The 27,345-nt window shown below is 44.1% G+C and overlaps 1 protein-coding gene across 6 annotated transcripts; it reads left to right on the top strand.

Moving 5' to 3' along the window:
* Positions 1 to 95: 95 nt before the first annotated feature.
* Positions 96 to 27,345, top strand: PHRF1 (PHD and ring finger domains 1). 6 transcript variants are annotated; one of them, XM_066997971.1, is made up of 18 exons: positions 96 to 235; positions 3,642 to 3,756; positions 4,073 to 4,192; positions 5,618 to 5,844; positions 6,753 to 6,836; positions 7,806 to 7,927; positions 11,086 to 11,183; positions 11,717 to 11,889; positions 14,104 to 14,233; positions 14,610 to 14,746; positions 15,563 to 15,750; positions 16,645 to 16,764; positions 18,525 to 18,679; positions 19,103 to 21,901; positions 22,590 to 22,741; positions 23,309 to 23,569; positions 24,585 to 24,713; positions 26,386 to 27,345. In XM_066997971.1, exons 2-18 carry the CDS (start codon positions 3,666 to 3,668, stop codon positions 26,518 to 26,520), a joined length of 5,121 nt encoding a protein of 1,706 aa, XP_066854072.1. In that variant the 5' UTR covers positions 96 to 235; positions 3,642 to 3,665; the 3' UTR covers positions 26,521 to 27,345. The 6 variants fall into 6 exon arrangements, with proteins under 6 accessions (XP_066854072.1, XP_066854070.1, XP_013029806.3 ...); XM_066997969.1 differs by lacking the exon at positions 96 to 235 and adding an exon at positions 281 to 2,830 and having other exon boundaries at positions 11,723 to 11,889; XM_013174352.3 differs by lacking the exon at positions 96 to 235 and adding an exon at positions 282 to 2,830.

Raw genomic sequence — 27,345 nt, 5'->3', positions numbered from 1 at the left:
CCCCCCCCCGCCGCCCCGCAGTGGTACACCCCGCCCCCCCTCACGGCCCGCCCCGCCCCGCCCCGCCCCCCCCCCCCCCCCCCCCCGCCCGCGGTGGTTCGCTCCCGCCGCCGTTCCCCCCCCGTCCCCCCTCACCGGCGGGCCGCGACCCGGAAGAGCTCCCGGGGCGTTTCCGGCCGTGCCTCCCGGAACGGCGGCGGCGGCGGCACGGCCCGGGGCCGGGGCCTTCTCCTGCGTGAGTGCGGGGGGCGGCGGTGGGGGCTGGGGAGGGCACCGGGGCCTCGTAGGGGAGCACCGGGTCCTGGCTGGGGGGCTCCGGGCCCTGTTACCGGGGCCCCGGGGCCTGGTTCGGAGGCACCGGGGCCTGGCTGGGGGCCCCCGGGCCCTGTGAGCGGGGCCCCGGGGTCCGGCGGCGGTGCTGAGGCCTCTCGGGGTCCCCGCCCCGCTGCCCGTTTTTATTTATCCCCCCTCGGAGCCCCCCCGGTGGCGGCGTTCGGTGCCTGGGGGCGCTGGGGCCGCGTCGCGGGGGTTGGGTTTGTGTTACGCTGCGCCCCAAGAGCTCCCGGGGAGGCTCTGGGGGAGGTTCGGGTGCCGGGCCCGGGGCTGAGTGGGTTCCGGGCAGGGAGCGAGGAGCGCTTGTGAGCGCGCCCACCCCGGGCTTAATTTTCAGGTAGGTTCTGAAGGGCTCGAAGGGGTTGAAGTCATCGCACGGGCGGTTTTGATACCGGTGTTACAGAGTTAATCCCTTTTGTAGCGTAAACGGGGGGAAGCCTAACCGAAATTCAGACCTAGAGGGCTTTTTTTAAAGCTTCCCGGGCGCGTTAGGCTGGCACGGGGCAATGGGGCTCTGTTAAGGTGCCTGCTGTCCCGGCACAGCCCCTCTTAACGTCCGCGTTTGGAGGGTGCTGGCAGGGACCGGGCACACCACAGCAGGTACCCTGTGTACGAGAATGGCTTTTACAACTCTTCATTCTTCTGTTGTTGTTTACTTTTAACGTAGCAGGTGAGTTTGTAAGTGTTTGGCTTTGATTCCAGGTGTGTGCCATCGGTCAGTTTATGAAAGAAAAGGGCGCGTTGGGGGGGGGGGGGGATAATAATAACAAAGCAGCTATGGCAATGCAAGTGCATGTTGGAATATTTAGTAGCCTTCAATTTAGTTACAAGTGCTCTCCGGAACAAGGCTGCTCAATAATTACCCCTGAAATTAGATCAGCATTCAGTGAGGAAACCCAGCTGGCTCCTTCTCTGCCTGGGCACCGTCCCCAGCGCCCCTCCCGCAGGTTAAAACAAACGCCTTGCCCAGCAGATCTCCTGCCTCTGACCTAGCCTCGTGTCTAGCCCTTCCATCCTGGCTGCGGCATGCTCACGGCCGGTAAGAGTCCCCCTTTGTGGCAGTCCGTAGGGGCTTTAGAAAGCCAGGGTGTTTCTCTGACAAACCCCTCTTCTGGAGGAAACATTCAGTTAGAACAAGCAGAAACGGCTAGTGCAGCTCACGGAGAGTGCTCCGCGTTGCCCTGAAAGCGGGGTGGTGCTCCAGGACATCCTGGCCTCGTGTTGGAGGCGCGCAGCTGAGGTTGGCCTCGAGGGGATGAACGCAAGCTCCTTCTCCAGCAACTTTTCTCTTTCACATAGCAGTAAGAATCGTTCTGTTTGGTATCTGCTGCTCCCAGCTCCTGGCGGGGTGGAGGGAGGATAGGGGCTGGGCTGAAAGCTGCGCTTTTGTACGGGTCGGGCAGCCCTGACACGTGTCATAAATGCTGAAACGTCTCCCCAGAGAAGAAAAACGGGGAAGTGCTGCTTGTTGCCCTTAAATAATAGGAGGACGAGCAATTGTGTGAAGTGCACAGCCCGCCTCGGTTCCCTTTTCCTTGAGAGCAGCTGTCCGGATTCGAGAAGCTTGTTCACGCAGTGAGATATTTACCTTCACCGCTTGAAGCTTAAAATCCTGAATTCCCTTCATTTTTGCCTGACTCCTTTTTACCTGTTTCGAACTATCCACAAATCAAATCAGACTTTTTTTTTTAAACTGCACAGACCTTGAGGCAAACCCCACCTGGTTTTGCCAGCTCCTCAGGGGCTCGGGAGATCCGTGGCCGCTTGGACGCGGCAGGGGGGGGTCACAGAGGTGTTCCCACCTCCTGCCAAACGAGGAGGTTTGGGACAAACCCAGGTCGCCCCTCGCGAGATCACTCTCTTCCCCGGCTCCAGCCTCGCCACTCGCTTCGTGAGCTCCCGTTTGGAAGGTTCTTATGTAAGCGGGCTTCCCTCTGAATAATTCACCCGTGCGCGCTGCTGGAACTGGCGCGTTCCTGGTGGAAACCAGTGGTTCTTCCCAGTTTGGTTTGGGTACGTTGCAGCGACTGGCTTTTGATGAGTCTGCGTGTTTTCAGCCAACGAAAACCATTTTTCAGCGCTCCCATTAACAGCCACAAATTCAGCTAGGAGTTTAATCCTCTGCTTAGGCAGGATTCTCGCCGAAGTTAGGAGAAATCCTGACCAGGAACCCGCTCGTCCTGAAGCTTGATCTTTTTAGCCTTTTTTCCTGAGCAGTGAAGGCTGCGTTTACAACTCAGCCCGCCTTAGCAAAGCCTGCGTTTTTAAGGCTCTCCAGTGCAGAGCTGTGCTACGTGGCTCAAAAAAGGGAGTGAACGAGTGAGGATGTGCTTCGAGAGCTTGAATAAAACATAATGTTTTGTTCCAAAAATGACTTTAATATGCAGGCTGCGTAATGCAGAGCAGGAAGAGGGGGAGAAGAGCACCCGAAACATCTTTGCCACGTTTGCAGAAGAATCCAGTTTCTCCTCCGTGCGCGGTTATAACAGCAAGCTTCGTAAGTGTCACTTAATTGTGTTCATCCACAGCTTGTTTGCAGAACGGCGACCCTCCTTCCCTGACGCTTTGTAGCACCACGTGCTGAAAGCTGTGGTTTGGTCGTCGGCGTGGATTTGGATCAGGAGCCGTCTCTCGGTATCTGTCAGTTTTATTGCCAGTCTGCTAATGCACAGCAATTAATTTGATGGCATTAATATGCGCCCAGTGAAGTGGCCCCTTTGCTGCGGTTGTGTGCTCTGAGGCTTTCCTATTTCACGACGGAGCTGGGAAAAGGCCTTTTTAGAAAAAGACCTAAAACGCATCCTCCTTGTTCTCGTTTTGGTTGAATCGAGCAGGATGAAGTATTTTGGTTTGAAACGTCTACTTTTCATCCCGTTAGCCCTCATCCGAAGGGCAGACTGACCTCTGGCCCCTTTCGGTGCTGCTCTTTACAGCTAGTGCGCGGGATGGTTTTGGCGTTTGCAGGTTTTCTTCTCCTACCTTTAGTGGGGAGGTCTGGTTATCGGTTATCCTTTTTTTTTTTTTTTTGGTCATCCAGGACAAAGCTGAATCTTTCCTCTGCACTGGGTTGTACAAGGAGCTGGTTTCAGGCCACGTCTGACCTGAAACTGGGAAAACTAAGCAGGGGTTTTCTTCGTCCTACTCCTGTAAGAGCTGCTTTCCCACAGCACGAAGCCAGACCCTCCGTTGTTGTAGATCTAACCAGAAGAAAAATAAGAGCAAAGTGCCGCTCAGTGCCTGTGCGGTAGCGGTACCCTCTGCGCTCGCTTAGGTGCCGTGTTGCCTCACCCCCGTCTGCCTTCTTGCAGGGAGCGGATTCCCAATGTCCTGCCATGGATGATGACAGCCAGGATGAGCTGATAAACAAGAACGCTGCGCTGGGCAAGGGCAAAAGGCAGAGTCTGGCACTCCTCAGTGAAACAGGTAATCGCAGGCTCTGCCTGTCCGCCTTTCTGGTTGGAGGTCTGAGAGCCGATTTTTTTTTTTTTAACCTCCCAAAAGAAGTGAGGCTGTATTTGTGACCATTTTTCTCGTTCCCTGAAAAATGTTTTGTTTGACTTCTGAATGCTGCATCTCATACTGCTGGCGAGCTTCCTCTGAGTTGCTCTGAGCTGCTGGCTTTGACGCTACTGAGAAGCTCGCTGAGGAAATCTGGGGTTTTGCTTTCTATACAATGTCCTGAGCAGGAATTCTGGTGTTGTACTCGTGTTTCAAATTCCCCTCTTTTTTTCTTCCTTAGAAAGCAACGGTGGGAACAGCTGCGAATCAGAAGATGACACCGGGAGTGAGGAGGAAGATGACTCTGAGGAAGAGGGAGGTGAGGAGGACAAAGAAGAAAGTGAAGATGAAGAATTAGAAGGTAAAGCTGTTAACGTGCACAACAGAGATATTTTGTTAACAATTGAAGGAAGAGTGAGATGAAAGTTTTCCTTCCAGAAAGTAACTGTGAAAGGTAAATCCATGCTGCTCTGCCAGGGTGATGCCCAGAAACTACAGTAATAAACACGGACGTTCCCCAGTTTCTAGGTATTTGTAGCATTTGTATGTTTGAAGACTATCCGCTAGCTAAACCTGTGTAGTTACAGGCAGTAGGAGTGACTGACAGTGATGGAGCCTTGGCATGAGTAGAAAAAAAGTTGGAATTACAGCAATGAAAAATTTTTTTCACTTACGAAAAGTGTGTTTATGGCAGTTTGCTCGAAAATGAACATCGTGATGGGGAGTTCTGGAAAGAAATTAGGATTGCTTTTAAGCTTTGGGAGGAGGGAAGAAGACAACTAATTTTCCTTTGGAAAAAGGAGTGGGGATATTATTGAACTTATTTTACTGAAAATGCGTATGCTTCTGAAACTGAAATGCATATGCTTCTGAAACTGAATCGCTCAAGTGGATAAACAAAGTTTTTTGTCACATTTTGAAGCTTGTTGGGAAGGCAAGAAAGAGCACAGTCTTCCAAGCACTAGGTAGACTGATTTGAACACAGACTAGTTCTAAAAAGCTGGTGCAAGGTGCCAAAAAGCTTAATTAATCCATCTTTTAGAATGATCTATCCTATGTCCTGCCAGGAAAAATCAATAGAAAACACACAGGCCCTGTCTTCTTGGTCTTTTATTTTTCAAGTGGGAATGTTTCTACATAACTTCTCATTGCTTCTTGAAATTGACAACTTCACAGTCTTAACACTAAGACGTGTCTGTATTTTGTACTAAAAATGAAAACACCGCTCAGTAACGCGTGATGAGAGTTTAAAATGAATTTTACTCAAAATCGAGCTTCTCTGAGTGGTCTCCAGCTAGGCACCCAAATCCCCTCAAAACTGTGATTTACCTGTGAACTCTTTAACCTGTTCTTCTGTAGGCAAGTGTATTGCTGTGCCTTGTTTTCTGGAGTGTCTAATAACTGGAAGAAAAGTTGGATGCCTGATAGTTTATTTTTAAGCTCCATGTTCAGTGGTATCTTGGCATCGTGGTAACCTGTTGTTTTTCTGCTGTCTGTCCTTTTAATCTCTTGCAAGACTAGTCACGTTATTGGGCATTTATTTATTTGTTTATTTACCAGGGTAATCCATTGCTTTTTAGTGAGGGGATTGGGGGGGGAGGGGTAAAAACCAGCAAAAACTATTACCTCAAACCGGGGAGGCTGTGTTTTGCCCTTGCAGACCTGTAAAGTAAGCTTACGTGGAATTCTCCACAAGCTAACATCCCTTACAAATCCCCCTGCGCTTGCTCCCCTTGCGGAAACCCTACAGCATATTGGAGTTCTTTTTCCTTTCTTGCTTTTTAAGATTGCGAAGATGATGATGAGGAGGAGGAGGAAGAAGCTGAGGCTGCTGGGGAGGGAATGACTGATGCTCTGAAATTAGAGCCACGCCTAAATGTAGCGAACGTTTCCTCTGATGAGGATGGCGAAAACTGCCCCATTTGCCTCAACACGTTTAGAGATCAGGCCGTGGGGACTCCTGAGAACTGCTCCCATTACTTCTGCTTGGACTGCATCGTGGAGTGGTCGAAGGTGAGCTGCTTGGACTCGATTTCCTGTGGCCTTCTGACGTGCTCTGCTCATCAGTCTGGTCACACTGTTCTTCTTTCGTGAGAACAGTTCCCTGTAATATTTATATTTGCTTCCTTGAGCTTTTCTGCACAGACTTAGGTGACTGCTTTACATGCCAGGATTCATGTTTGAGAAGTGTGGATCTGCTTCTTGTACCCGTTCTGACGTGTTCTGTTCTCTGAAAGCTGTGATACCGTGAGCAAGTGCATTTCTAGGCATCTAAAAATCTTGTTTTCAAGTCAAGGCACCAACAGTATTGGTTTTCTCTGTGCGTGTAGACATATATTTATCTCTCTAACTTCTGTGCTGTGACTGCAGGATCAGGGTCTGTTGCAACAGTGAACATTTAAACGCAGGAAAGACACAGAAGATTACTAAATCAGCAGTTTGCTCTGAATTCAGTATTTTTCAGTCAAAGTTACTGCCTCCTAACTGCCTAGTTCCTATAATCATAGTCCAGGGTGAGAATTACACAGTGCCAGTGGTAATTAAAATCAGAGATACTGGATGGATTTGCAGGTAATTTTGAGATGCTTACTTCCCCAAAGAAATAAAATTTCCTCTAACATGAGCAGTATTTCAAGGCCATGTTTGGAAGAACTTTGATATTCCTTTGGCAATCAAATAATAATTAAATGATTTCAATGATATAATAAATGCTTTTCTAAAAAAAAAAGTCTTCTCTGATGCAAAAAGTTGTTTGACAGATAAGTCAGATTTAAATGCTTAAAATGTCAATACCAATAGCTTTTAAAATGCTTACTACATTAATGCTTATCACATGAATAATTTAAATTTTGCTTTTTAGAAATCGAATCAAGAGGTGTGTGTATTAATTGTATGGGGAAAAATACTTTGTTTCCTTCTAGAATGCCAACTCCTGTCCGGTGGATCGAATCCTCTTTAAGTACATTAGCATTCGGGCGCATTTTGGTGGTAAAATCTTAAAAAAGGTAAGCTTTCTGCTGTAGTAAACAACAAGATAATCACAAAATAGCTATTCAAAGGCTTTCTTTTTTAGCACGCGTGTCTGATACTTGGTAGCTTTCCTGATTTGAGATTTCCCTATAAGGCACTGTTATAAATTTTCCTCATCTTTAACCACATTTCCTACACTAGCGTGTGTGGATTGAAGCGTGATGCTGGCTCAGAAGGCAGAAAGGATTTTCACAACTGCATTTTTGGTATAGTTTGCCTCTAAGCTGTTCTGCATTGATAAGCCAGTTCCTATGGGGAAAGTGCCCAGTGTCCTGCAGTACTGTATAATGCCAACAGGAACAATGTGGGTTAAATGTACCTGACCTGTTCCTTGTGTCTTGCTACCAGCTCTGTTGTGTAGCAGCTGGGTTTGTAAGGGGAGAGGGAGGAAGAGGAGGCTGCAGCTGAGCTCGTAAAGGCATAGGTTGAGTGTGGTGACGGTCTCTCACAAAAGAATATTGAAGAGCTGTCATTGCCCTTGTTAAATCAGTATCTGAAACGAACTGGGTTTTAGAGGGCATCTATGAGTTTGTTCTCTTTTCATAAACTGATGGTTTATTATTGTTTGCATTTTAACAGAAGCACAAATTACTGAGATTTAAATAAATGTTAATTTGGGGGGGGGGAGCTAAGCTTGCTCTCTTCAGTTTTGTTTTGGGATTTTTTTGACTACTTTTGATCTTCTTCAGGAACTTTTGATTCCTCTGCTTCTTAAAAGACAGTTTTCTATGGTTGTCAGTGTCTGACAATAGACAAGTTCAATAGATCTCATAAAGTATTTGATCGCATCCGAGATACGTTGAATGAACTTAAATGAAGGTTCAGGTATGTGGTGGCCACTTGGTTCACACATTTTTAGGTTTTGCCGCTGTTACTGCTCATGTGACAATGGATTTTAAAAGTGGCACGTTCTGCATACAACATGAATCCCGTTTTTTATCCAGATTCCTGTTGAGAACACAAAAACTCAGGGTAACGATGGAGAGGATGATCCAACCTTCTGCGAGGTGTGTGGCAGAAGTGACCGTGAGGATCGCCTGCTGCTGTGCGATGGCTGTGATGCAGGGTAAGAAAGATGCGAAAGGAGTACGGCACCTGTATGATTGACATTTGCATTCTTTATGCCTCCTTGAAAAGGTGCGTGACTTGTCCCAGTTGACTGGGCTTTAATGTCGCGTGCAAGAGCTCGGGATTTACAGTTTCATGAAATTTTGAGGTATTTTCTGCATAGCCACATCTATTAAATGATTATTTTAGTCTTGCTAAATTCTGTGTCTACCTGAAGTCTTTTTTCTTCCTCCTGGAAAAATGAAATAACTTTTAAATCGCTCAGTGGAGGCACCGTGGAGCTTATATGTGACTTTGGGCCTATAGTCTCCTGCTAGAGTTTAAACTTGCTGTACTGTTTGAATCAGTTTTGCAGCATTGTCAATTTGATGTCAGAAGTCCCCTATTGAACAAAATGAGGTGCTTGTTTGAGCAAATTGGTAAAATAATCTCTTAAAAATGGCTTTTATCAAGCTTACAAGATAACTGGTAAGCTTAGTTTTGTATTTGTGTTCTGTAGCCTCCATATTCATCGATTCACCTTCTGCACAAAAGACGCAATCAGGAACACTAAATATTGTTAAGCATGTCATCAAAACACTGAGCAACAAGTGTAGTTTAAAATACTTGGGGAAAAAAACACATTTCGTAAGTCTTATCTGAACTCTTAGGTCTTTCTGAAGTATCATAAGTCTTATTTGGACTCGCAGATTTTCGTTTGTTCTCTCAATATGTTCTCTAAATAATTCCATAGATTTTTACTCAAGTTTGATACAGTTTTTAATTTTTATTTAATTTTCTTAAAATAAGTTGTTTATAAATGCTTAGCTTCTGGAGATAGCACCTCTGGAAGCACTTCCTGAAGAAAGAACTCGCAGTCTGTACTAGCTCTCCGTGGCTGAGATCATACCTAGGAAAACGTGGAATAGCTTGCTTCAAACCCTGGTTCTGTTCCTTCACGTCCTCTCTGACCTGACACTGGATTGAAAATTTCATCATTTTTTTCATTTCATTATTTTTTCCATCAGGCTTATAGCCGAAGGAGTCATCCTGTCTTTCCATGAGTATGGAAGGTAGTACTGGCTTCAGAAACTCTATAAAGTCCTGATTTTTCTGTCATTTTAAAAAATTGCCCTGAAGATGGGTATCAAAATGAAAACCAGGGCTAGCTTTGTGGTCAAAATTCCTGAATTCCATAGATCTCATTTTTCTTACGATTTGTGAGGACTGAGACAAAATAGTAAGGCAGAAGATTCCCCAAAGCATCTGTTCATTCCCTAAAGGTCCAGAAAAGAAGTCTGAAACCAGTTCATCACTGCCAGTCACAAAGAGCCCAAGAGAAGTGTAGAGGACTTGACTGCTGATGTCTTTCGTCTGCTGTTTTGCACAGAAATAATCCTGGCCGGAGTGTTTGTGCTTGTGAGTGGGTGGGCACACGAGTGCATGTAAATGAGAGAATGAGTGTGAATAAAATCAATTTACCTCTGAGTTGTTTGTAAAGCAAATATCACCTTACCCTTACATAAGGTCTGGCACTGAGTTTTGTTATGTTTTTATGTGTGATTGGGTTCTTTCAATATCTGGGGAGCTCTTAAATAGCTGTTGCAATAGGTTTTTCCAGTGTCCAGGGTTTTCAAATGCGACTTCAGAAAGCCCAGGGATAATCTAAAATGTGTGTAACAAAGCTCTTGCTATAAGGACTTTTGTTACGACTTCAGCCTGAACAATATTACTTGTCAGAATACCACTTCAGGGAAATTGTCTCATACCTGGTAGCTGGCAATTGGAGAAGGAGCTCTCCTTTCCCAGATAAGGAAAACACTTTGCTACTCTAACATAGTGATTTTCTTGCAAACATAATTTTTCAGCTTCATCTTCTTGTGTTTCTGAAGGAGTGTGAAACCTCATCTGCTCAGATGTGCTCTTCTATGCAATAGGGACGTGGTATTCCATTTTGTGTTTATAGTTAATACATTTTAGCATAAACATAATAGCAGGTTTTGCAATCTAGTCGCAAATTGAGATAATCACAACTTCATAGAACAGGTTTGAAAGACAAAATCTGGAATTGGAGCAGTGGGTGGGAGGTGAATTAACGGTTGTATTCTCTCTGCAGTGTTTTTTTTTGTGTGTGTGTGTCGCTGTTCCTTGGCTGGGGAACTTGTTCTATACACTCAGTTTTGATGGGAGGCATCTCATTTATTGGGAAGTCTGTTTGAATTCTTCTTAGCAGTATAACTTGAAGATTAAGTTGCCTTAGAAATTCTGGGCTACTAATGTGTGTTGCTTTGTGTGCGTTTTGTTTTAACGGCTGAAAGTGGAATAGAGCGAATTATGGAGCCAAAGTTGGGTAATATTAAAAGGCTTTCCGGGATAGCTTCTCTTTGGGTAGAAAACACTTCAAAATGCCTGAGGGAGCATCATTCTCTCTTCTTTCCCTTTGAGATCTGATGAGAATGAGCAGAGTCCTCAGGAAGATGGTATTTTAGAGTCAGTATTGTTGGTCTCCAGACTGCAAGCAGGTGTATGAAGGCAGCCAGCTGCACAGTGCTCTGCAACCTAGTTCATCCTCTTGTGCAGAAATCCTTATCACTAGTTGTTTTCTTAATCAAGAGCTGTGGGGGAGGGATGAAATGCGTTTATTCAACATAATAAGGCATTGCAGCTGACCGGTGCCCAGTCATGCAAAGTAAAATGTGTATAACTCTCAGTTACAGCAATGCCACGTTGGTTCCCAGGAAATTGATGTTGTTTCCAGATTGTCTATCGTGTCAGAGCTCCACCAGCTCCTTTCTTTTCTCTTCGCCACCATTAGTCTTGGCTCTGGCCACTTCTTGTGTTTGAACACTTGTTGAGTTCAAATGGTAAGCGCGTACCACACCATGAGGGTTAAACCAGTCACTTTTCAGGGTGTTATTTGGGCCTAGAATGATTTAAAAATACATACTAGAATCACATACTAGAATCAAAGACCATTATACAGCTATCAGGTAGCATCCTTTCTCTGAAGAATGGTAGAAGAAGATACATAGACTGTAGTTTCAGGCTTATGAGAATGCATCTGCACTTGGGGTTATTGTCTTATCTTTTCTGTGGTTAGACGTAAACTGCTCTTTTCCCTTGGTAAGGAGCACTTTGTTTGACTTTTGTTTGTTTTATTTCTCTTTCTTTCTCAAGGTATCATATGGAATGCCTTAACCCACCTCTGAGTGAAGTCCCTGTAGATGAATGGTTCTGTCCAGCCTGTGCTCCCATGGGTATCAGCGCTGCTGCAGGTGAGGGTTCGGTGGTGTGCAATAAAAGTAAACAAGTTTCTCCTGACTTAAATGCTGTGAAGCATGTCTTGTTTTGAAGAGATGTTTAACCCGTGGTTTGGTCTGCTTTAGGATAATTGTTGGTCATTCTTCTCTTGAACCTGTTGACTGATAGGGGTCTTTGTAGCTGCAAATCCAAATTTTAATAAAAAACCTGTGGCGTTTCTTCTTACAAGCGTTCTTCAACCTTCCTGAAGCTAGCCCTGGATCTTAGTGCAATTGCGTTGTATTACACTGCAAAGAATTTATTAGCACCCTGACCTCAGATTGCCAAGGTGGCAGCATTTTGTTTTACCTAGAAAACCTTGTTTCTGTGTTGCAGCCTGCAGTAGTGTTGGTGGTGTCTGTATTCATTTCTTTTTGAGAGGATTGTGTCCATGTTAGGAGGCCGTTTGGCTTAAGAAGGGGAATGCAGATTTTTTTTTTTTGGTCCAAAATTCTCGAATGCTTTCACCTGTAGGAAGAGAAGTGACCTGGGCATCTTTTCTTTCAAGATACAGATCACGTGAATGAAGAAGAGGTTGCTGCCCTCGTGGCTGATGTTATTCCTACCACAAGCAGGCTACGTCCTCACGTCCGAACCCGAGCTATAGCCAGGACTCGGCAGAGCGAACGAGTGAGGGCAACAGTGAACAGAAACCGGATAACAACTGCACAACAAATTCAGGTATTTAGAATTATTTGCTGACGAGCTTCTGGAAGAACCTTGTGGAAGAGCTGAAATGCATCCCACCCCTCAAGTAGCTCATCTGTCTGTCTGAGTGCTGACCATCCATAGCAAAATGGTCAGTCGTTGTGGAGTTCTTGTTTTTTATTACTTGGGACAGAGCACAGGTGACTTTGCAGCACACAAGCAAGATTCTCTCTATTTTGAAATCTGTAGTATCTTCTTCTCTTAATCTGCATTTTTATTACTTCAGTCGTGAGCAAAATTATATTCTTATTCCCAGCAGATGTTAGTTCATAATTTGTGCACCATTCCTATTTTTAGTGTACCTGTTTATTTGACCTTTGTGGATTTGCTTGTTTGTCCTCCTACCCCCTTCCCTGTAGCAGTTGGACCTGTTGGCCACCTTCAGCCAAACCGGAGGGGAAAAAATATTAAGTTGTATTTTTTTTTACCGTTAGCCTCCTATTAAGTACTGCAAACCCAAATCCTAGCGTCCTTGCTGATGTGGTGGTGTGAATTCAACCTCATTAATAGGTTCCCCAGAACCTATGCAAGAGAGTATCCCAAATCCCTCAGGTATTTGAAATCCTTTACTCATGGAACTGCCTACTGGACAAATAGAGATGGGTGAGATGACGCTGTCTGAAATAATTGGGATCCTGTAGGTAACAATTACTGTGCTGCAAAGTGAGCACTTTCAAACCGGGGATCTCCTGCCTGGCCTCCCCTTTGGCTTTAGCCAAAGTACCTACCCTTCACTTCCGTAAATACAAGAAGCCTTAATTTGCACAGGAACATATTGTGACTTAGTAGAGCCTGTAAATAACCTCTGTGGGACTAGTGATATGTTAATTGGTTCTTCATTAATGCCCTGAGATGGAGAAAGCCCTAAGAAACCTCATTTGAATTCAGTGTTGTCACAGCCATGAACAGAAAGGTCAGACCTCCTTAGGGAACCCCTTCATCCTGTCCAACCTGAACTGCTCCATAATTTTCCATAAGCTTTCTATCATTGGACAATAATATGCTATTTTGGTTTTGACTGTATTGTCTTTTTTTTTTTTTTCAAAGATAGGAAAATAGAAAAAAAAGGGAGAAAAGAGTGGATAAAACTAAGCGTTTATTCAAGTCAGTCAGTCAGCTGTGGATTTCAGGCTGGGTTAGGTGCAGAGGCTCTCCTTGGAGTGTGAAGTACAGACTGGCAAAAGACAGAGTTAGTGGCGAGAGGTCTGGTGGCTTAAGCTTTCCCTTATAATCCAGTTGTAATGGTCAGGTGAGAAAGAAAAAGAAAATGCACTTAAAATTGTGAAGTGCCTCAAATTCACAAGCAACACTTATATTCTGTAAGTTCAGGCAGAAAAATAACTTTCCTGAAGACTGGCTTGAGGGAAGCAAAACAAATGCCAAAATCTGGGCAAGAAAATGTGTAGGTTTTCTGTCATCTTACTTTCCTACTGGTCGGGAAGAACAGTAGATTGTTAATTAGCTCTCTGGAGTATACATGTTGAATCTGTCATCAAAATCATTATAATTGGAGGAGAGAAATTTTTAGCGAAACCCAAATGGTCTTTATTATAGCCGTTAATACAGGCTGAAATTGGTGCCTTAGGTTTTTGTAATGTCTGTCCTGTCACTGTAGCGTTGCTAGAAGGAAGGAGGGGGGTTAGAGACATTTTAGGAATATGGTTGGCATGGACGTGACGTGCTTAACGTAGCTTTTGAGAGAAACCTGCTTGTCACCTCTTTCCAACCAAAGGAAGGAACCAGTGCCTCAGCATCCATACACTCAACTCAAATATGTTAAATATATTTGAAATGGGGTTGACCCTTTTGTGTAGAGAGGAAGAGGAATGTGAACCTTGGTGGGATATCCACGCTGCGTTGGCTTTTTGGTCCTCATGCTCATCATGCGTTGTGTGTTGGGCCAGAGGTCAGTTCAGTGGACTTGTGAAAGTTCTGCTGAGTGGGAGTACTCTTTTAACAAAGTTGGCATTAAGCTAGCCATGGCTAGTGATGGTGAGGGAGCCTGAAGGGCAAGGCCAGGTTCTCCTTAATCCAACAGCCAGTAGGTGAGAACAGTGACGTAACTGCTTTACTGGCTGCTGTGTTTATCTTTTGAATCTCAATTCACTTTCTCTTCAAATGCTTTTATACCGAACTTGCTGCTGATCTTTAGATACCTGTATCATGTAACTTCTAATCCCCCCCCAGCACGTGCCGAGGTACCTCATGTCCTCTCTTCTGGATGAAACAATTGAGGCAGTTGTAGCGGGCCTGAACACAGCCATTTACCAGCGTCCTCTTACACCGCGGGCTCCTGCTAGACAGAAAAGGAAAACAGGTAAGGGCATCAGAAGCCTTCTGTGGCTCCCATCTGCAAGAATAAAAGCTTTGGGAAAATAAGCCTGAATCATACCAAATACTTTAGAGCAGCTGTGTGCTGCCGCACCTGTGCAGCTACAGAAGTATGCCACGTGCGTATGTACATGTGTAGGTCTGGGTAATCCCCTCCCCAATATGTCTTTTCATCATAAAGATTACTTTTAAATAAATCTTAACGTCTTCGCTTTTTTCTGCTGCATTGTTTTATGCTGCTGCAGCACACGGTAGATCGCTTTCAGCTGCTTTGTGTGCCATGGGGGTATGAAAAAGGGAGTGCAGGGTACAACATAGCACCAGCATTTAGCCAGGTACTTGGTCGTCTTGTGTCCCATCAGGTAGGAGGAAGAAGGTAGCAGGCAAAAAAAGAACTCAGACAAAATCCTCTGTTGGGAAGAAGACGTCAGGGACGCAGCTGAAGAGACGCAAGCGTTTAATGAAGAAGAGAAGAGGGAAGAAAAGAGTAAGATCGCATGTGAGTCTCTGCCAGTATCAGAATCTGCCAATTTTCTGCTATTTTATCTATCAGAGGATTATATCATGATATTCAATGGAAAAACACTGTCCTGAAATGATAGCAGGTAGATTTGTTTTTTTCTGGTGGAAGTATGTGCAGGATGTGTCCGGTGTACTGCAGAAAAGTATATGTACCTAGAAGCGAATTGCAACTTCCAAGCAGGCTTGCTGGATTTGCTAACAGATCCCGTTACCTGAACTGCAGGGATCACACTGAAGCACGTCCTGCAGGCTTTGTGTTACGCTCCTACCATTAAGCTCTTGTGTTTACTCAGTACTGATGTAAGCTCAGCTGAAATTGTCACCACCCACTTCTTTTAATGGACTATGGAAATTTGCATCTGTGTTGTTGCAAACCATGTTAAGTAGATGCAAGGGCCCACAAAATCCCTTTCAGCTGTGGGTAGTGTTCTCATATGAACTACACTGAATACTCTGTACCAGTCTGACTTCTGTCCTCAGCCACCTTAACTAGAGGTTACATCCTACAGACAGCTGACCTCCCAGCCTTTAGTAAGACATTGACAATTTTGAATGACTGTCTTACAGATTTGTAGAAATTTCACTTGTCTGATCATTTAGGTTAATACATGCAGTCTCTTTGCGAAGTGGCATACAGGCTGTGGTAAGTTCCATAAATGCTTTAAAGCAAACACAGAAAATAAATGCGTACCACTTCTGCTGCTGATAGTAGTAACCCGATCACTGTACTTGATATGTGAAGACGTTGTACCTGCCTCTGGCATACAAGTAACCCATCTCTGTATCTGTGCAGGTAAAAAACGAGGTTACTACTCGCTCCCGTATTGCACGAACTCTTGGTCTTAGTAAACCCATGCGTGGGGCCTCGATTCCTTCCATGTACAAAGCAACGGAGCCCTCACTCGGTGTGATGAGGGCAGACATCGGTGCAGCTTCTCTGTCCGTGTTTGGAGATCCATATGAGTTGGATCCTTATGAGAGGTAAGATCCCAGGTCCCTGACCATAATCCAAAGTTAATTTCACTAGTGTTGGGTTGTTTGCACGTGTGCATGGATGTATTTGAAACCTGGGATGTTATGATAGAGGAGAAGTTCAAGTACCGGATTATATTTTGGAAAGGAGCTTGTGACTTTCTGCAAAGAGTGTAAATCACACACCTGAAAATGACTTTGGATGCACAGCTCACAATAATGTAATGATGTGCTTGTTCTTTCTTCCCTCCTTGGCTGAGTTGCTGAGCTCTTAAAGAATCAGCCTTCTTTAAAGGGGTTTGCTGAAATAAGCCGCATGAAAATCTTTAATAAGATCTATGAGGCTATTTAAAGGCTAGAGAGTGAAGGAGTCAGATCCTAATAATTGTTCGTTTACTTTAAGTAAAGATAGTTAAGTAAAGATAGCTATCATTTATGTTATATGATAAACAGTGACTTTGTGTAGAATTAAGTGGACCTGTGGAATTTTTGATGCTTCTCCTTTCCCCATCTCCACTTCTCCAGGTGCTTTAAATTCAGGAGGAATCTTCCTATGCCATAGTTTATATTGCTCTGAAATCTGGTGAGGGAGTATCTGAATTATTGCTGGTGAAATTTAATTTTCTACTGAGCAGACCTCTTTTGAGAGTCTCTTAGAAGAAAACTATCCATTTAATATTTAAAAAAATCTCTCACAAGATTCAAATGTAGAATTCTGCTGTGTAACAGTACACAGTAACTGCTGTTACACAATTCTACTTATTAGTCAAGAGAAAATAAATACATGGCACAAATCTTTTTTTTATGTATCATACTCTCTAACCGTACATGGCCTAATCTTATTATCTGTTTCATCAATTTGACAGTAATTTCAAGGTTTGTGTGTGTGTGTTTTATCCACAGCAACGAAGAAGTTCCAGCAAATCCAGATTCACCAGTGAGTGCCAAAAGGAGAGTTCTCTCCCAGTCAGCTCTGAGGTCTCACCGTCCTGTAGCTCGACCTGTTTCTGTAGGACTTCCCAGGTAAAAATCCATCAAGTGCTATTTTTATTTTTTTTTAATTGTGTAATGACTCTAAGACAAGGTGATCGTTCTCATTTAACTTTTTTCTTACCAGACGTATTTTGTAAGTCTTTCAAGTTGGGATTTCAAACATACTAGTGGGGTTACTAAACAATTCTTAGTCTCATTAACTTTAAGAAACAAACAAAATGCCCTGCTCCCGTATCTGGGGAAGCTAGTCGCACATCCAAAGGAGGGAATGAGGGGTGTAGCCACACCGCTTTACTCCTCTGTCGTCTGTTGGAGCTCAGAAAATTGGAAGAAACTGTTTGTTTGAATCTATAACCGAACTATTGCTCTGCTTTGCTGTCTGATAGGTGATGTATTTTGTGTGTAATTGCATGCACGCACGTGTGTGCCTGCCAGTACCAGCTCCATTGGAGTTTCAGGACTGGGGCACAGGATGCAGTGCAGAGAGGTAGGGCACAGGGAGAGGGACAGGGTGAGAACAGGGATGGGGAAAATGCCTGGAGCAGGTACCAACCAAGTCATGGAAAACTGCAAGGCTGAGGGAGCTGAAGGCTAGGAGAAATGCAGAGAGCTCATCTTAAGCTGTTGAAGGGCGTAAGAGATTTACATGGCTGTCTTCTCATGCATCTGACTTAAGGCAAAGGTTTGTTTCTTGGGATTCAGATAGGAAAGGTACAGAAATATCCCGAGTTACCATGGAAATATATTATCTCCATCCTGAAGGAAGCCTTCCAGGAAGCTTTGCACATCCTCTGAAGTAGCTCGAGTAGCATGTTGTTCAGAAGGTAGAACTGTTCAGCTGAAATTCAGCTTTTCTAAAGGTTTGATTTGCCTGAACCACAGTGAGTTTCCTAGTCCAGCTTAAGTGGCCAATGCTTTTAGCCCTCCCATATTCTCTTTCTGTTGTATGCTACAGATTTTTGGTGTAAGTGGTTTGGAAACCTTGCTTTGTTGTACAGAAATGAAGTATAGCTCCCTGGAAAAGCGAAGTCTATTGGTTCCATTTGAACCCCTCTCTTTTTTTAAGACAAACATAAAACCCAGAACTCCACTAAACACACAAGCAAAGAGAAAAAAGAAACCACCAGAAGCGCTCAAACCTTTTTAATCCCCCTCCCAAAATGGTTCATAAAACATGAATCCGGTAAAATCATGCTTTAAGCCCAGAGAAGTTGTGGTTAAAGCCATTTTCTTAAGATTGTGTAATGCATAAAGAGGAGTGTTTGTGTTATCCCACACGTAGGTACACTGAAAAACAACAGCAGTATTCCTACCCTACTGGTAGGCACCGATGTGTATTCCAACAACTGATGCTAAACACTTCTTTAAGTTGCATCAGGTTTTTTTAGACAGTAGTGTAGGTCTGACTAACACACTTGTGATCCTGTTTCGGTGGGGAGAAGAGACAGCTGGGATGGAAGTACCTCTGTGTAGCACTGAACAATGCGCTGTCTTGATATGTAACAAAGTGAGCATCGTTCTTAAATAAGATGAAAAGCATTTGCTTACCAAAGGTCTCAGGAAGCACATAATCATACCAATGTGGTGGTATTCCTGGGAGAAGTAAATACTTCTTTGTCAGAGAGAGACGGGAGCAGAATTATTCTAGTGAAGCCAAAACTATCAGTGAACTTCCCTGGCTGACCTCTGTTTGTTTATGCCCTTGGTTTTGGTTTCTTTTTAATGTAATGTGTGTGTATAGAACAAGTGCTGTAAGAGTAAAGGAAATGTAACCCCTCTGAAACATGCAGAAGCAGTGTACCTGCCTTGAGTCCTGATCAAGAAGCAGAAGCTGCCCCCGTGCCTGATCTGTTGGGAAGTATCCTGTCTGGACAGAGCTTCCTCATGATGAGTAGTTCTGATGTGGTCATCAACAGAGATGGTTCTCTGACAGCAAAGAAGGCAGGTAAGGGTTTGGCACTTGCTGTTGTAATTAGCCTGTTTTATCTACATCCGCCCTGGTCTTATTTTGAAAGTACGTGCTCTGTAGTATGTAACCTATATACTATATAGTAGTATATAACCTGTAACATCCTATGTTAAAGTCATTTTTATCACTTGGCAACTAATAATAAACACAAATCTAGTGAGACCCACAGAACAGAGTCATTTATTTCCTAAATATTGGCGTTTACCTCAAAGGTGCCATTGTCTGACAGTAACCCTTGTGCATCTGACAGAAAGAACTGTTGGACTGCCTTATTACTGTGTGGTATGTCTACAAACCAAAATGGAACTTAAAATAATTACCTCTGTACTTCTTTTCATGTTGGGGGGAAAAGTGATAAATACGTCTTGAAAGGCTTAATTGTTTGCTTGTATGCCATAGCTCCTCTTCACAGAAAATCAACAAAAGACTCGAGAGCGGATGATGTTTCAGGACGTAAACCCCAGCTGAGCACAGTGCACTCAGGAACCATGGCAAGCAGCTCCATTGCTGGACCTTCAGTTTCCTCGGGGCTGAATACTCGCACTAGACCCACCTCACCAAGCTTGTTTTCATCGCCTTCACCCTCCCTGAGCAGGGTTGAGCCCGCAGCAAACCCTGCACAGACTACAGCAGAAAAGGCAACTGTAAAATCGGAATTTTCAATGATGCCCAGGTCTGTTCAGACTCACAGTATAGCTAGCCTGAGTGGGCATGGCTCCAAGTCAGATGAAATGCCCAGATTTAATGGAAACTCTAAAAACTTTGCCCCCACTGATTCATCTTCAAAGCCCCTGAGCTGTAACTTGAATTCTGGTTCTAAAGCTGTAACTGTGAGGCAACCATTAAAACCACCTCTCAAGAGAATTGACATCTTTGAGCTTCCCAGGATACCAAAGATTAAAAAGGAAACCAGCAGCAAGCAGGTGGAGCCAGAACCCACAGGAAGCCAAAGCTGCGACATCCCCAGCTCCTGTATAACCCAGCTGACTGGCAAAGAGAGCGCTAATCAGCCGGGAAAGGGCAGCAAGGTGGAAAGTCAGAAGGCAAATGCAAAGGAATCTCAGCAGCAAACACGTACAAGCGGGGTATCTTTTTCTACCAATGCAGGCGTGTATAGCAGTTCGTCACTTCTGGGCGCTTCGAGGAGCAAAGGCCCGAGCTCTTTTGAGAGTTTTAAAATTAATATTCCTGGAAATGCAGGGCCTTCCAGCAGACTGTCTAACCCAGGATTTTGTAACACCTTCCGCCCTGTGGATGACAAAGTGCAACAGAAAGAGACTCCTTCACCTCTTTTCTCAGTTAAGAAGAAGCAAGTCAAAAGTGAAATATACGATCCCTTTGAGCCAACAGGGTCAGACTCGAGTTCAGCAAGCAGTAGTCCTGAAAGGCTTGGCTCAGGGATCCCACTAACTAATATTACCAGGACTATTTCTATTGAAAATCCGAAAGTTCAAACGTTTCAAACTGTTCGTCGTTTCACTCCTTACACAGTAGAAAATATATTTGGGTCTGGGGCTGAATCTGACGTACCATCTAGTAACACAGAGTCTCATGAAGATGTGCCGGCAGAAAGCAGGATTGTAGAACAGATTTCTGATACAGAGGAACGAGACAATATGGATGAGGAAGACTTTCTAAGCAGTCCTTGCACTTCTTCTGTTGTTAAGCAAATCTCTAATGCAGAGCCTTTAAAGGAAGAAGGTAGAGAGGGCCCCAACGTGTTCTTTAATGCTGAAGAATTAATCAGACCTAATATTAGTGTGAAACTAGAACCAGAACCAGAAAGTCCGTCAAAGAATGATGGGCAACAAAAAGTCCAAAAGACGGAACAAACAGAGAGGCGATCACGTTCCAGATCCTGTTCAAACTCCAGCTCCCGGAGCAGGAAGAAGATGAAGAGGAAAAAGGCACTTGTCAAAGAGCGTAAGAGATCCCGATCAGGGTCTAGGGGCAGAGCATGCTCGAGGGACCGAAGTTCCAGATCTACGTCTTGGTCAGGTGGAGAAGAGCACAGCAAAACACACACCTCGAAACCCAAGAACAGGAGGTCTTCTACTGACCGCTCCAGCAGTCATGAGCGATCTAAAAAAAAGAAAATGAAGGATAAAACTAAGGATAAAAAGGCAAAATCTTCTTGGTCTAGGGAGAAAAGGAAATCGAGGTCACGTTCAGGTAGTCCTGGAAGTACTTCTGAGTTTCATGAAAATAGGAAGAAGAAAAGGCGGTCTCGGTCAAGATCTAGACGGAGGGATCGTTCCCGCTCAAATAGCATTGAAAGGACTAAGAGGCGGAAACACAGGAGAGACAAAAGCTATGAGAGGTATGAAAAAGACAGTAGCTTGAGGTCAAGAGAGAGAAAGAGGTCAAGATCCAGATCTCGAGAGAGGAGAAAGTGGAGGTCTCGGTCTCGGTCTGCATCTCGATCTCGGGAGCACAAAAGCAGCAAATCAAAAGAAAAAAGACCACGATCGAGATCACGTTCCAAAGAAAGAAAACACAGGTCGAAAGAAACCTCGCTTCCTCCCCAGCCGGAGAAAGATGAAAAGCCTCCAGCTGAAAATGTACCCAGTTGTCCAGAGCAATCCCATTCCTTCAAACAGGAGCCGAAGGAAGAGCTAGTACTGGAACAGTTTTCCATAACCATCCAACCCAACGTCAAACTTGAGGAAATACAGGCTGAGACCTCTGTTCAACAGAGAGAGGCCCAAGAAACTATAAAGGTAGAGCCCATTTGTGAGGAAGTGGCAAGCGAAGCCGCATTCCTTGTGCCAGAGATCACAAACAGCTGTGTTCCAATTGGCAGCATGGATTCTTTGGCTGAAACTGAATTAACGACCAACAGTGATCCAGCATTACTTGGTAGCTGTAGCAATACGAACCTGGAGATTACAGTTAAAATAGAAAATACTGCGTTGTGTCCGCCTCTGATGGAGCCACCTCCGAAGAAAGAGGTTATTGTGCAAGCTCAGCCTGAGGCTGAGCCAATTCAAAGCTCATCCAAGAGCAAAATAACAGATTGTGTGAGAGAGGTTAAAGATGAGTGCCTTGTGTCAACGGAGAAAACCAGTGATTTCACTAAACCTGAACTGGAGGTGGTACCTCAGGGTCCCATGTTGAAATCTAAAGCACCGGTGAAAAGAGTGACCTGGAATCTTCAAGAGGAAGAGAGTGGTGTGTTGTCTGCTGGAAAAGCTCCACGTAAGTCTCTTTGGGAAAACAAGCAGCAGTTGGAGCAGGCTGCGTAAGGCTTAGGGTTTAGGTGCCCGGCTTAAGTTGTAAGTGTAATAGCTCTGTCATCTGAGCTGGGGTGATACTGTGGTTCCCAATCCTGAATGCCTGCGTCTTGCACCTGCCAAGAACACGAGGTGAATCACGTTAATGAATCGTTGCTGTCACTTCAGCAGCTCGGCTAGCCGGTGGCAACCTGTTTGGCTGTGAAGCACATACTGCAACCTGATCTCTGAACTGACAGTCTGCGTTCCGTGCTTCCTGCGTTTAACTAGAATGATTTATCCTTCAGAATTTAAGATTATTCAAAACCAAGCAGTGCTGCACGTCTTTACAGCTTGCTCCTGTGAGCTCTGCTAAGCCAAAGCTGCTCGGAACAGCTCGACTCAGGTGCCCTGTGCTATGTGTATTGACAGTTGTGTGGTTCTCATTGGTTCCTCTCACAGAAACCCACTAAAAAACAATTGCACAAGTGGATGATAAGCCCTCTCTTATCAGCTTTAAAATGTTGATGATTGCTAAACAAAGTCCTTTAATAGCCAGCCTTGTTGTTAGGACCATCTTCACTGTTGGTTTTTTATGTATAACTGCTTTGAATTTTTGACCCACAAGGTTTATTTTGTTCTCAAATTTTTTTTCCTTCTCTTGGGGAACCTAGGGATGCCGTTTTACAAACTTCAGCGAGCAAAAGAAGGGGCCTGGAAGGCAGAGGACTTGAACCAAACATTAAATCAGGTGCAGTTAAATGAGCCTCCTCCAACCAATTATATGATTCCCGAGCCTATGTTTCCTGATCTAGATTCCTCTCAGGTTGGTTCCTATTCTGACAGCCCAGTGTCATGGAAGGCATCCCACCTCATCTGTGCCCTTGTTGTACAACACCCTCCCCTCATGGCAGAGCTCGCCTTCCTCTGCGTGTAGTGCATTTCATAAAGCCCATACGCCTCAGCAATCCTCTAATCATTTAATCTTTCGGGTGATTCTTACAGCTGAAGAAGCACATCTCCCTTTCATTCTGCACTGTGTGTGCAGCTTCCATTTTCAGCACTTCCCTGATGAACAACCGTGTTGCTTGAAAAGCTCTGAGCATCTCGCTGATTGCAATCAGGCTGTGCAAAAAATAAAAAATAAAATGGCCTGTTGGCATTGGTCTGTGCCATCAGTCCTTGCCTGTGTGCTGCCCACCAGTGAAATGCTGTGTGGGGCTCCTGCTGGTTCCTGGCGCGCAGAGACCTAGCTGAGGGGCGGACTGCAGCCTCCCTGATTTACACTACTAATGACTTGCCTGTTTCAGTGGATAAAAATTGCTCTGAAAGTACCGATCTGATGCTCGCTCTTTTGAGGACAGGCATTTACAAAACGGTCTCTTTTTCACAGGTGTTCTGTCAAAACCTACCTTTGACGCCACCTCTGCCCTCGAGCCTCCCCCCCTACGCGCCTGTCAGCCAGCCCACGGTTCAGTTCATCATGCAGGGCAGCCTGCCAGCGCTTGGCTGCGTGGCAGGACAGAGCCTGACTCCAGAGCCGGGCAGCCTGGCTACTGCCTCTGAACCGGGAATTCAAGCTGCTTCTGTTGGAAATGCAGAAGAAAAGATCAAAGTACAGAAACCTCCAGTGGATAAAACAAAGAATGAGGAAGTGAGTAAATGCTCTCAAGTAGCAAATGCGTAACTGGAATTGCACATGCAGGCCACAGTCCTGTTAATTAAGGCATTACCCATTCTGTAGAAATTAGAAACAATATATTAATAAGCTGCTTATTTGAAATTTTAAAGTTTTTAATGACTTTTATAAAAGCTAGATTTTATAACTTTCTCTGTACCCTCTCTGAGAGGGGTTAAAGCAGCTAATTTATCCTTACAGTTCTGAAACTTTCTTGCTTGAATGTTTGAAAGTCGCTTTCAGAAAGCCAAAATGTTGAAACCCCAAATGCCCAGTGCTCTCCTCTCTTCTTCAGTTTTGAAATGAGCATCAGTTCTCATGGCAGTCCTATGGAGAGGTAGGACTGTATCCTGCTGTTAATCAGCAGTGAAAAAGCATTGGAGATTTAGCAGTGCTAGTCCCTTGCTGCTGAGTTTTGGATCTGCTATACAGACCATCTGCTGTAAACTCACAACGCACATTAACATAAGAACAGTTATTTAGCCAGTTATTCTATTTTCTGCCATAAAGCTAAAAACGAATTGGTGAGGAGATGTTTTTGACTGAACCTCCATTTCAGCAGCAGTTTCTGTGAATGTCTTGATAGAGTATGCCCTTATGTCAAAGCACCTTTAGAGCTATGCAGAGCTTTATATTTACGCCTCTGACCTGCTGCTTTTAGATTCTGACAGCCTCTTCGATTGATGTATGTTTACTCCAGAGCTGTTGGAAGGGAAGAAGGAGATGAAAACTAAGCAGATATTGTGTTTGCTTGTTTAAAACACGTTCTCTAAGATAGAATAATGTTGCACAAAACAAGGTTTTCTCACTGCATGAAGCGTGGTTTGTTTCAAGACTGCAATGTACAGTAAAGGAGATTGCTTTGAGGCTAGCTCTTGGTTTGTTGAAAGGTGAAATGAGTATTTTCATTGTCTGAGCATTTCTAAGAAAAATAGATTCTGAAAGTATTCCCAGGCTAAAACAAGGTAATGAACTTCTCTTTGCTGTGCAGTACATGAAGAAGCTTCACATGCAGGAAAGGGCTGTGGAAGAAGTGAAACTTGCCATTAAACCTTTTTACCAGAAGAGGGAGATTACAAAGGAGGAGTATAAGAACATTCTTCGAAAAGCTGTTCAAAAGGTAAGGTGACTGTGAAGGGGCGGAGCCGTGCAGGTAATAAAATAGTGGCAGTACTTTGGATTGCACTTGCAAGCTTCAGTAATTACGTGGTGTTACTGAAATAGCAGATTTTTGGACTCTGACCTGGACTCTACAGTCTTGTGAAGTTGCTCCAAGCAGGACTGAGCAGTGCCACTGAGAGCTGTCAAAGGTGTCCCTTTTGTAAGATGTTGTCAGCGACATGGAACATTGAAGCTTAAGCTGCCTGAGCTGAAGCGTTACATGGCACGTGCCCTGAGAGGGAGTTGTTAATTCTCTTTCATTAAGAACTTCAGCCTGAATTGTCAAGCTGTTACTCCTAAAGTTAGAAAATATTTTGTGTATTAATTCCTTGGACACCTGTGATGTCCCTGAACTTTGGAAGAGGGCTTTGCAATTTGGCTGACGCTGACTTCTGTCTCAAATCTTTAGTGCTGAATAGATTGTGGCTAAAAAAAAATACCTATCAGCAGACAAACGCATGTTGTCTTGTGAAAGCAATTAATGCTGTTACGATTGAGGCAGTTAAATGGTACCATGGAGAACTGTTACTTTCTCCCTGCTCTGCCTTCCTGCTATCACTAGGAAATTCCATCATAAACAACAATTCCTGAGATGATGTCTGCAATTTCACATCTTCTGCATGACCAACATGAAAAGCAAATCCAGTTGGTAGAAGACCTAACCAAAACCAGTTGCAACCAAAGTCCCTGTGAACAATGATTAAGTTTTTAGTACTTTGGGAGAAAGTGAACAGACCCTACATACCTCGGAATGGGCCCTCAAAACTGCCAAATTCTTTCAATTTGAACATCACTTCCTCAAAACCATCAGAAAAATGGGAAATAAACACTCATTTACCATGTATTGTATAGGATTTGCTGGACAATTGCAGTGCAGTTTGGTATGTTAATTAGAAACCACAGAAAAGCCCGTGATAGAAATGAATAATTCTGCTTTCAGAGATGCATTCAGTTAGTGCTCAGTAGGTAAGTGCTCGGGCCGCTTCTGGAATGCGTGCAGTAAAATATTACCAGTGAGCACTGTTCATCCTGAGCAATGATAGAGGTGTGGGAGTACAACAGTGTCCCACTCTTGAGGCTAAATACTACTTGTGCAGAAGGCGGCCAGCTAGGGTTACAGGGTCTCTCTGTTTTCTTGGAGGGACTTCTTTAACTAGTCCTAGATCAAGCATAACTACTGTGGTGCTCTTTAATACAGTTTGTGTGGGTGATAGACTTAATGATTTCCGCAGAGATGTGTAAGCCGTCATGCCAGGTTGTTCTGACACTTGGATGTATCAGAGCTGAAAGCTTCGTTATTGCAAGGCAACAGAGGCTGAACTCTTTAGGACAGAACACGGATAGCCGTTATCACAGCGAGGAAGGGTTTGGTATGACTTGCCCGAGTGCATTTAGTCCAAGATGCGTTGTAGGTTTTACAAACAAACATAGAGGGTTAGACCTACCCTAATGTTGGCTGAAAACAGTCTTATTCTTGTTGAGTCTTCTGCTTTGTGTCCTGGTCTGAGACTCTAGGAGCCTATGCAGGAATCACTTCTCCTGGGAAGTTCAGGGTTTCTTGATCACTGCTTGTCTGCCTGAGCTGCTGTAATACCATTAAGTGACTGAATGCCTTTTCTAATCTCTTGCAGATCTGCCACAGCAAAAGCGGAGAGATCAACCCTATGAAGGTAGCTAATCTGGTGAAGGCATATGTGGAAAAATACAAACATATGAGGAAACATAAGAAGTCTGATGGTGAAGATGCACGTGAAGTGGAAAACTGAGAGTAAGCTGCAGCCAGAATGACTTGACTTGAACTTTATGAACTGAGAACATTATTCCAGAAGAAGTAACAGATCTGCATTAACATCTCATCAAAAACAATATGCAGAGAAGCAAGATTATAATAGGATTTATCTGCTGAACCTACTTTTGAATTGTTTCCATATGGGAATGAGCTTGGGTTTGTTTTTTTTTTTGATTACCTACAGATGTAGAACTCAATAACAATCAGATGCCTCAGACCAGCAGAGTAATTCCAGGGGAAACACAGAAGAGATAATGTTTGGGACTCCCGGATTGCTACCGTTTTCAGGGTTATTTTGATCACATTTTTGGCCCGTGCACCTGTCTTGCTAGAAGTTTGAAACTGGACACCACTTTTCATATACAGTATATTGAGAGCTATATACTGTTTCCCTTGTGTTTATTTATCAAAATATGGATTGTCTTTAGAAACTTCTAATTTAATACTTGAAATGTGGTATTTTTAGCCTGCTCGATGATGAGCGAAGCTTTACTCGCTCTGTCATTTGGGGATTGCAGAAATGAGCTAACCTTTATAAATTGACTTCAGAAACACTGCTCAACCCGTGGTGTTTATTTACATCCTGTTGGAAATATCTTGTTAGTGAAAAGTTTAATTTTGGGGGTGGGAGATTATGTTGCACTTCTGTAAATAATGCACTGATGGCTGGTTTTGTGTCTGCCTTTCAGGAAAAATGAAACAAAAAGCAAACGTGAATTTTCAGTAACAAGCTTGAGGGACAAGGTTGAACTGATGTACAAAGCAGAAATGTGACAGAATTTATAAAGTTATTTTGAACGGT

Source organism: Anser cygnoides, chromosome 5 (assembly GCF_040182565.1).
Source record: "Anser cygnoides isolate HZ-2024a breed goose chromosome 5, Taihu_goose_T2T_genome, whole genome shotgun sequence".
In the NCBI taxonomy this organism is placed as follows: domain Eukaryota; kingdom Metazoa; phylum Chordata; class Aves; order Anseriformes; family Anatidae; genus Anser; species Anser cygnoides.
Note: the sequence above shows the minus strand (reverse complement) of the source record. Positions and strands in the feature narration are given on the sequence as shown.

Excerpts from the sequence above, each read along its gene's own strand:
- PHRF1 (XM_013174352.3), top strand. The coding sequence starts at position 2,729 with ATGCAGAGCAGGAAGAGGGGGAGAAGAGCACCCGAAACATCTTTGCCA. Across the intron at positions 2,831-3,641 it reads CGGTTATAACAGCAAGCTTC|GGAGCGGATTCCCAATGTCC; the intron begins GTAAGTGTCACT and ends GCCTTCTTGCAG. Across the intron at positions 23,570-24,584 it reads ATAAAACAAAGAATGAGGAA|TACATGAAGAAGCTTCACAT; the intron begins GTGAGTAAATGC and ends TTTGCTGTGCAG.